General features: G+C 31.3%; 2 protein-coding genes across 8 annotated transcripts in view; one reads left to right on the top strand and one right to left on the bottom strand.

Moving 5' to 3' along the window:
* The window catches only part of LOC139520280 (neuropeptide Y receptor type 2-like), a 15318-nt gene extending 14632 nt beyond the window's left edge, over positions 1 to 686 (bottom strand). Inside the window, exon 1 of the mRNA XM_071312793.1 lies at positions 662 to 686. The gene's annotated coding sequence lies outside the window, so the exon portion shown is untranslated. The remainder of the gene's footprint in view (positions 1 to 661) is intronic.
* A 183-nt stretch (positions 687 to 869) lies between these two features.
* LOC139520279 (BTB/POZ domain-containing protein 16-like) overlaps positions 870 to 10751 on the top strand; it is a 38467-nt gene continuing 28585 nt past the window's right edge. For 3 of the 7 annotated variants that reach the window (XR_011663850.1, XM_071312789.1, XM_071312788.1), the window contains exons 1-3: positions 870 to 1044; positions 3170 to 3236; positions 9623 to 9779. Coding sequence is in view for 4 of the 7 variants with exons in the window: in XM_071312789.1 (XP_071168890.1) it covers positions 935 to 1044; positions 3170 to 3236; positions 9623 to 9779 (334 nt within the window). In the remaining 3 variants the exon portion in view is untranslated. The remainder of the gene's footprint in view (positions 1045 to 3169; positions 3237 to 9622; positions 9780 to 10751) is intronic. The other 4 variants (XR_011663851.1, XM_071312790.1, XR_011663852.1 and 1 more) reach the window with 2 other exon arrangements.

The raw sequence follows: 10751 nt of genomic DNA, 5'->3' as shown, positions 1-10751 counted from the left end.
AACGCCCCGGGCAATCGTAGGCTATTTAGAGGCCTAACTATTGTAAATTTTAACGGTTTAATAATTTAAGTTATTTTGCATTTAATGTTAAAATTAGAAAAGAAGTTTTGGCCCAGTTTTTTTTCTGGCTCCGCTTACACTAGTTAAAGTGACAACTTAATTCAACAACTTGGCTAACTTGACTACGTATTACCCTCGATGTATTATATAACGATAGCCAATAAACGCTATGTCATTTGAAATAACCAATAAATGCTGTAACGATTACAATTGAAAAAATGATATCAAAAGATAAAAACTTAGCAGACATTTAAAAATCTACCATAATACTAGGAAGATTAAACCTTTTCAGTAATTTGTCTTCAGCAATGCTTTTCAACTTCGTACAAACTTTATCTAGCCTTTAGAGTTTCACTGAGGTGTCTTTTGTAGACGAAATACGCGTCTTGTGTCTAAAATTAACAGCCTTTTTATTGAACACATTTGTCAATATACAAATCCTTGATCAGGTCCAGTCTATTCAAGTTAAAAAAATAATGGTGAAAACTTATAATTATGGATGATATACAATCTCTTTCAAATAAATTATTGACATAAAAAATAATAATTAATTAAAAGCAATGTAAGGTGAATTTAAAACAGAATTTTTAAAAAACATTACCACGTGTTCTTGTTTACACCGGTAGTCTATTTTTAGATTATTGAGTCCCTAGTTACACAGACAGAAAAGAATATATCCATCCGCACACGCTTTTTCTTTAAATTTCACGACACAATTTTGTTAAATTCAATGCAGTTTAAAATGATGCATGCTAATCAGTTAATAAGATACTGATTCGTGGTCATTTGTTCGGATCAAGTTCTATATTGACGATTAAGACTATTTTGTAGCACGCAAGCTTACAGCATCAGCTGTAGTGTGGTCTAGCTGATAATGGCGGAAGTTTCAAGAAACGTACCTCCTCAGCTGTCGAGGATGAGTACAACTTCATACTTTCCCACAATTCCTAGAGGAGTTCCAAAAGCTGCTATTTCATATTCACAGTATGTTTTGTATATTATTTCATGTGTTTATTCAGGTAACAACGTTCGATATTTCAGAAACAAACATTTTCTGTGCAACTTCAGCAAAATCATAGTAAATTATAACCTAAAATAAAATAAATAAAAATGATTGAAATGCCCTAAGGAAAAAATTATCAGTGAGAGTTTGCTCTTTAGTCTTTTCAAAGTTTTTAGCTGCTTAGCCCTGCACAAAATTTTCAAATGACAAACCAAAAATAGGTTTAGTTATGGACATTAGCAGGCAGAGAATAAAATTATTTCAAAATCTTAAAGTCAGAGATAAAAAGCTGGAGTGAAAATGTAAACAACACTTTGTGTATTGACTATTCATGCTTCTGAAGCTCTTTTCTGAATTCACCTGCACCAGGAATGCTGATATTTGAAAGTCAAAGATAGATATGAAACAGTTGAAGACCAGAATAATTTGGCAGAAAGCAGTGGTGGATCCAGAAATTTTCATAAGTGCCAGGGGACCCACTGACTGCCTTAGAGGGGGCCCCACTTCAGTGATTCCCTATATAAGCAACCAAATTTTTTCCAAAATCTGCCTCTGGAAAGGACCTAAAAGAACAGTCAATTTGTCTCTGCAGGGTAGGGGAATTGAAACCGTGTTTTCCTATAATTTTCAAAATTTATTAACGAAAAATCTTATATAGGGTTGTTATCAAGTACTGTATTAGTCCAAATAATTATGCTGTCTGGCAAGGCCATTTTTTTCTTCATTCTGGGATGCCTTTGTTGTAAGTAAACGTCCCAGAAAAAAATAAAATAGCCTTGTCAGACGTCATAATTTTTGGACTTGTATATATATACTTAAAATCTTAAATTCTCCCTTATTTTTAAGCACCCCTTCAAAGCCGCAATGGTCAGACAGGTCCAAGGGAATTTCTGAACACTCTCTCATTGGATTTATAGAGAATCAACTGTATCACTTACTTTGATACTTTGTTTATAAATATACTTACTTATATTCGTAGACACCACAGACCACCCTGATAGTATTATACCAACATGACCAAGGGTGCAAATCTCTTTTTTTGGTTCTGAGTCTGGATTTTATTTAGCAAAACCAATAAGAGATGTCCTTTTAGATTTTAATTAAGAAGAAATGCATATATCTATATCACTAAATTAGCTGATGACTTACATGTAGGAATATCGTTATTGTCGAGCATGAAACATGCATTTTTCATAGCTTTGATTAAGCGTCAAATTGGCCTTTAATTTTTATCTATATTAGCTATATAGTCAAATCTCATTTTGGAGCTACTGTTTAATGTTAGCATTAAACAAATGTTAAATGGATTAAAATTTTAATCATAAACATTTTTTTAACAAATATTTTACCATCATTCATCATATGCATGTGTTACCCCATTCCTACTTTCTGAATTCATGTATGTAAAATGAAGTGTACATGTCATGCATGTGTTTATAGTCTAGTGGTTAAAACTAGGTACAGTCGGGGATCTCCATGGATGAAAATTGAACGATGGAGAAACTTTCACCATTGATCACAAACTCTGTCTATGCCATACAGTGTAGCGCAATCAAAAGTATTTCATCCCTCCATATAAGGAATGGTGAACATGCTAATTAATTGCTTATTTAAATTATGTTTATTTGAATTTGCATTATAGAAGTTAGTGTTGAATGTCCTGGGGTCACTCCTGACCATGCTGACTCTGGAAGTTTTAGTACATTTAATAGTGTGTACAGTGTCATTTTGACCTGCCTTTCCTACATACATAATACTACTAGTACCAAAACTGGTGTTTCAACTAGAATGGGACTCTAGAAGCTGTGGTTGTTCACAGAAGCACACTTCTTTAAGCCTGGAGATCAATCTGCAGAGATGGCTTTGGTTGTTCTGTTCCCACTAAAGAGCCCTGTACAATTATGTGCACATGATATTGATGTTGGTGTCTAGTTTATTTATTTCTACATTTGTCTTTCTTCTAATGAAGCTCAAATGATTATCATAAATTATGTAGTTTTGTAATATGTAATTTGTTATTAAAAAAGTACTGTGGGGGTGTTTCTGCACTTTGGCAGATTGTTGTTATTTCTATCTTAAAATACATAATGTTTTTTTTTGTTGCAGATCTGTCAATGAAGCACCATATACAGCATTGATGGGTGTGATTGTGGATGGAAGATATCCAGAAAGGGTAAATAATTATTAAATCATCTGAAAAGCTATATATATAACTTAGCTTGATGGTGATTGCTTTGATGGCATTAATGATTGTAGATTTATAAATTCAAGAGATTGTTCGATGATATCATAACTTATATTTCCCTATGCTCACATTGGCTTCTAAAATTAAAAAAGTTTTATCTGGTTTTAATTGCTGTAAGATATTATTTAATGATAAATGTGTACAGAAATCTGATGATTAATACTGAAGTATTGCTTATGGGAAGGGATATAAATAATATTAAATATTAAAGTCTGTTATGCTTGCATTGGAGAAAGAACTAATTAAGGAGGGGGCATGCATCTGATATTTGTCAGTGTACTGTGCTTATCATATCAGTATTATTGTAGAGAAAGCTCATTCTTGAAATTAAAAAAAATACAGTAAAGGCAATATTCCAACAAAATAAGCAAAAAAATACAAGAAGAGGTCATTTACACGATACATACATGTACATGTCAGGGCTCACGCTACCAGGCGACTTGGGCGAAGAAGTCGCCCTCCCGACCGTCACTTCGCTTTCCCCGACCCCCAAAAGCGAAAACAAGTCGCCCTGTTCTTGACGAAAGTCGCTTTTAGTCGCTTCCGTCATCGGACATTTTCAATTTTTACCAAGTTGATGAAACATTAATTTTTAACTGATAATTAAAGAAATTCAGACATAAACTATTCATTATCTTTAGAAAAGAGGTTGAAGCATTGTCTTCGCAGTGTGTATCAGGTTACTTGATAAAAATACAACTTTTTATGGGTTGCACTAATGACAGGATGATTGCCCGGATAGTGACAGGACGGTTGACCGGACGACATATAAATAGTCATAACTTTTTTGTTATCCGATAGATTTGTTTAATATTTGTAAACCTGAAAGATATTAAACTATATTTTATGAATATAAAAAAAAAAAGAGGAAAAATAATTATTTTTGAGCAAAAAAAGTTAACCGGACGGTATTCACACTCGCCAATATACGCTAAATATATATTCAACTGGTTGACGACAAGTGTTAATATCTCTTTTGTTTTACAATATTTGTCCATGAAACTCAGGAATCTGTGAGATTTATAAATATATTATACGAAAATATAAACTTGATTGCAAAAAAACGTGTTTTTCTCAAAAAAAATTTGACCGGACGGTATTCACCCCGTGCATTTTCGCAAGTTCCGGTGCTTGTTACTCGAAAACGTACATCAACCTAAATTTCGGCGGCAAAATAAGTTTGTTACTTCATTTAAAGGTGATAAAAGTTGCCTCCAGTAAATGTTTAATCCATTTATTGCATTAAAACCGTCATGTTCCTTTCCAAATAACTTGTCAAACATCGTTTATTTTTGTAAATTTTCTTGCATTCTTCCGTCATTGACCGATTTCTAAACTACGGATCTGAACCGGACCAGCTATGACCGAAATCCGTACTTTTACAATAATTACTACGGACGCACGGATGGAACAGCTGACAGAAGAATATTGATCCCAAAGGGGAAAATTACGCATCCCACACGCATTAAGAGACTTTTGGTTACATCTAATTGATTGGTGTATATAATTCCCTATATTTTTTATGAATGTTTCAAACTATTGATTAAAGTTGCTTAACTCTGAGACTATTATACTAATATCAATATATTATGGCCCAGCTTAATAACTTTTATATTTTTTTTTATGAGAAACACTGAATTTCATACACAAGATAATTTTTAATTAAATTGTAATTGCTATAATTTCTTTACATTTTTTAAAATAATTTTTTTTTTTAGTGCTAGATATTTAGTTGGTAGTTTCTCACAAGAACCTTAGTAAAACTTAAACAACTTTTAATTTCAAATGTTACTTTAATTGTAATTTTTTACTCATATGAATTGAACAACATAAAAAGAACATTATTTACATATGGCCCTTTATACTATTGTAAAATCCAAACATTGTAGCGCACCCGCGCGAACGAGCACTTCTCTTTCAAATCTCACCACTTCTCCCTATCAGTTTCAAAAAGAGAAGTCACTTCTCCCTATAATTCTGAAGTAGTGTGAGCCCTGCATGTATGAGTGAATCTTCATATATATGTAGGATATGATAGCTGTTAGAGCTACATGTACATGTATCCCAATTTAAAATATAAATGCTTGTGTACACAGTCATGATAGTAGGACTGCTTTTATGAAAGTCGAAACAAACCAATTTTTTTTCCATCTGACCATTACATTGTACATGTATATTTAAGTTTTTTTGATACAATTTACAATGACCAGATCAGCATCACGGCCTGAGGCTCGATATTTAATTTAAATGGCTTGATCCCTGGCCAATACTGAATATATTTTAACCTTACATGTTTATACATTGTAATTATAAATGCAATTGATCTTAACCAACTGATTATTATAGATTGTTATAGTGGCAGATCCAGAAATTTTCCTAAGAGGGGGCCTGCTCCAGTCATGCTTAAGTGAATTCCTATATAATCAACCTTTTCCAACAAAAGGGGGGCCAGGGCTAAATTGGGCTGGTAAATTTTTTTAATTGAATTGTTTATCCTTGTTTTCAAAATTCCAATAGGGAACATATCTTTTATAATTGTATAAATAAACCAATTGTTCAAGACGTTTCGGCCATTGGCCTTCTTCAGTTGTTTATTATTCCTCTAAACTACATGGCTGCCATTCTTTTTTAAAACATTGAAAACATATTATGAATTGTTTATATTTTTCATGTCAAGCCATTTCGAGCCACCTATACAATATATTTTTTTTCATCTGTTGAAGGTTGTTTGGTTCCCAATAATTGCATTCATCCACTTCATTGAATCTTTAGTGGAGAGTTGTCTCATTGGCAATCATACCACATCTCCTTATTTTCAAATTAATGTTTTATGACTTTTTTATAATTAAAGTGCAGGTACATGCAGTGGTCTTGCATTCTTCATTTGTTGTATAAATCACAAGACTGAAAAATAAAAATATTTTGACTGTGAAATAACTGTGTAAACACAATAACACAAGTTTGATAAAGTTACATTTCTAAATTTAAGGTTTCATTTTAAGTAAATTATAAAGTGCTTTAAATCCTCTCTGTTATGTTTACTTGACAAATATTGATTTTAAGATTGGCAGGTTGTTCATATTAAATCTAAAATGACTAGGGACATTTAATTGTTTACAGACTACCTAAGTTATAAAGAAAATACTTCTAACACTTATATTTAATACAGTAATAAGATTATTGAAGTACGTTGAAATTGATTTTTGATATACATGTGTGTCGATTATATGATAGGGAGTGATACTGAATACTAAAATTTTTAATAAATTGGATTTAGTTTTCAGCCAATTAATATATGTCAGCATTGCTTTACATTTTCTTTCAGATCAATTTATTTCGGATCAGAAATGAACATCTGATATTTGAATATAATTTGTTAAAAAGCTAATACACATTTCTGAATTACTTGACAAATGAGTACCAGGATTAATTACTTTTCTTTGCCATGTGGGTTGCTATTGAACATGTTGAATACAATTTGATCCTTCAAAAATTAATGTCAAATGATTTATAAAGAATTCTTTGCCCATGTTTGCAAATTTCAACATATTGAAAATATGAATGAATTGAATAAGAACCTTTGGGATATAACTTTATCACAAATGGCACAAAGAATCTAATGACATCTTTTAAAGCAACAAACACTTCAACTATATAGACAAAAAAAAATATAATTTAATTGTTTGATTTTGCCCTACCTATGAAGAAAAAGAAAAAGAATATATTTGTATTCCAATTATGGGCCCCAAAGGGCATAAACATTACAACATCAATAATTTTCATAATACGTATACCAACCTAAAAAGTAGCCTACCTGAAATTTTTTATGATCTTTTTTTAAAATTTGTTCTTTATCTTATGTCATTTTCTTGTCTAAAACATGCAACATGTTGGCCATAAGAAAATCCCCTACCTACATTTCTACATACAAAATGTACCCTACCCTCAAGGCATGGGTACACAACATCACACAAACCATTTTTTAAGGGTGACCTAAAGACATCTTTTAGGCAACAAATGCTTTATCAATAGATTGGTATATAATTATATACATTTGTACTATAATGTGCCAAGCTGCAAATTGACCCAAGATTTAAAAAAAAAAAGTGGTGATCTGAATGAAGATAGTTTTGATTTAAAAAATGGTAAAGCACTAATGGTAAAACCCTTACTGTCAGAATTGGAATATTTTCATTCTAAATTTCAAAGGTTAGGGATATATGTACTGTCACCAGGACACACTAAGCTTATTTAGTATATGAATGAAATACATGCAAACAATTATGAATAAACTTTGTAAAGTCACTAATTGGAAAAAGCTGATGATCTATGAAAATGTTTGTCAAAATCTATGTATCCAACCCCTCTACAATACATTTTATACATTGTTGAAACAAGTGATACTTTCCTTTCAAAAAACATATTTCTACAATCTTTTATATCTTTAGAACTGATATATTTGAACAAACATAGAAAAACTTGGTACAATTAACTTAATTTCGTGAGGATAGGATTACTTGGCAGGAATTATAACAACCAAGTTGGCCACGTTTACAAGGTTGAATTGCTTAATTATTTGTCGCAAGGTTATATCACAAGAACTCTGACATTGTATTGATATTTTATAAAGTCGAGATCTCAAGGTGCAAGCAAATTGACTTGCGTTTATTCACCAGCGTAGACAAGAGCATTTAAAGTTATCAACTAGAGTAGGCTATTTATTTTATAGCCTTTTGAAACACCTCAATAAGTTGAAGATTGATTTTTATCAATTTAAATATGTTCAATGCATTATTATGTCTATAAATGATCTGTATTCATATCGATAAACTGAAAGGACTATTAGTTGAGACACCCGCTGAATAGCGCCATTTAAATTTTCTGATCATTTAAACATCTATTTAAACCTTTTATCTACGCAGTAAATTGCAGTATCATGAAACAGTATTAAAGTATTGAACTCCTTAAATGGTACATCATAACAATGAAATTTTATACATTGATGTTTTTTTTAATTTCTTGATTCATTGAATTTTGTTTGAATACTTTAATAATGATTTAAGCCATTTTATTGAACAGTGTTTTAGTTGAGATTATTCATCCCTAAGATACTACTGGTACATTCATGAATTAGTTCATCTATATCTATTAATTTATTTGTTCCAATGATGATGCCTGTAAATAAACATAAGGTATGAAATCCACATTTTTCAATTTGTTGTTTGAATTAATTGTAAACAAGATTAAGATCAAGTAAATTAAATACTTTTAAAAATGAAGGTTGTAATTTTGATTGTAAGACTGAATACAATTTTGTCATTTTATGCTTTTAAAGTTATTTTTAGCTTTAAATAATAAATTAATTGTTACATTTTTAAAGTAATTTGATTTTTATAGTACAAGTCACATCTTGCCTTATTAAAACCTTTAATGTTCCAATGGATGACATAAATACATGTATAACAAAAATACATTCCACAGGAAACAATAGATCTTATCACCATTTTGAATCTTCTGCACTTACCCTAAGAATTTGTTACACTTGAACTATTGACGCTATACAACAATCACTCTTCCTTTGTGGCTTCAGACATTTTCTGTTGTGACATCAAAATGTTACTGAAATCTTTGTGATATGTTACTTATAAAATCTGAAAAAGATCTAGCATATCAATATGTGAAACAATTTTAAAAAGAAAACAAGCAGCAGAATTGTTTGCTCATACAATTATGGCAGACTGCAACCACATACATCATGTGTACATCATGTACATACAATGTATAAATAATGTAATCAGTGGCGGATCCAGCCATTTTAAAAAGGGGGGGTTCCCAACCCAGAGTAAAGGGGGGGTTCCAACTATATGCTCCCATTCAAATGCATTGATCAGCCAAAAAAAAGGGGGGGGGGGGTTTCCAACCCCTGCAACACCCCCCCCCCCCCCCCCCCCCCCCCTGGATCCGCCACTGTGTAAAGTGTTAAAGATGTTGTTCAGCCCTCAACTCTACCCTAACCTGACACAGTAGAGTTAAAGCACAACATACATGATTTCACTAATATCAGATACACTAGATTTGTAAAATCGAAGCACACAAAAAAACACATTGTACTTAAGTGAACTGGCATTTACTGAAAGCTAGTTTGTCGAAATGCGCATCCGGTGCAGAAAAATTAGACCGTTAATGTTATTAAAGCCAATTCCAACTAATGTGTAATCAAATTTTTCAAGAAAACCAAAATGAAATTACAGATATTTTATTTTGTTGGAACAGCAAAATAACTGGTGTTATATAATATGTATTTATTATTTTAGCATGCAGTTACACCAAGATGTCGAGTAAGGAAGCAAGTTGGAGGCACCAACAGATGGCGCTTGCCAGATTCCCTTGGGAGCGACCTCCTTGGTAGTAGGCAAGCCATCAAATCTATCAACATGCCATACAACTCAAATATGATAAATATTATCACAGGTTAATATTTTATTGACTTTTATAAAATTTAAACATTTGATATGTTTAATTGGCATGGCTAAATATTTAGTTTATAGATAGTTTTTCATTCTTGTCCATGAATCCATTGCTTGTTGGATATCGGTTTTGTCTGTGTTGACCTTTGATAATTGGATGAAAAATACTGTGTAAATATAACCTTAAAAATGATAATGCTAACAATAAGATGTAATGCAAGTTCAAATTTGATCTGCTTCTTACGAAAAAAACTGCATATTGTAGTTCTAGTGTTACAGTGCATATTGATTATCTCTAAATTATAAGTGTTTTGTTTTGTGTAGATTTTTGGGTGTTCTGCATAACGATATCATATATAACAGCCATACAACATCCCTGATAATCTGTTAATCATTCTACTTGTGGTCTTTTTCTCCTGCTTCAGGAAGTTTTATGCTTAAAAAACTAAGTTTTATAAAGATCTCCACTCGTTGTACATTAAATCTCAGACATTCTGACATTATACTGATTAATTTGGCCCATGTCTAAAAGCCTTTATAAAAGAATTACAGAGTAACTGAGAAGGATGATATAGTCAGGAAAGACAATAATTGATTATCTATCTTAATTTATAGAACTAGATGATGTTAAAATTAGATTATGCTGTTGAGAAATGGGATAATCAAACATTGTTGTATTTAAAGTCAATGATTAGTGATTTAGTATGAAGAATTTTTTTTTTTTTATTTTGGTTATTTGTTATTTGCTAAAGGATGATTTCATGTTTGCTATACAAATACATATCTATTTTCAGATGTTTATGTTAATTGTACAATGTCAAAAAAAAATGAATGTACTAGATTCAGAAAATATAGGACAAATGTAAAATGTATATAAATAGAAAATATTGGTTGTAAATCAATATGATATCTCAAATTATTTTGGATAATTGTAACGGTATTCTACATTGTGTACCATTGATCTACACAAATACAT

The sequence above is a fragment of the Mytilus edulis genome, chromosome 4, assembly GCF_963676685.1.
Source record: "Mytilus edulis chromosome 4, xbMytEdul2.2, whole genome shotgun sequence".
NCBI lineage: Eukaryota > Metazoa > Mollusca > Bivalvia > Mytilida > Mytilidae > Mytilus > Mytilus edulis.
This window is presented reverse-complemented; position numbering and strand designations above follow the sequence as displayed.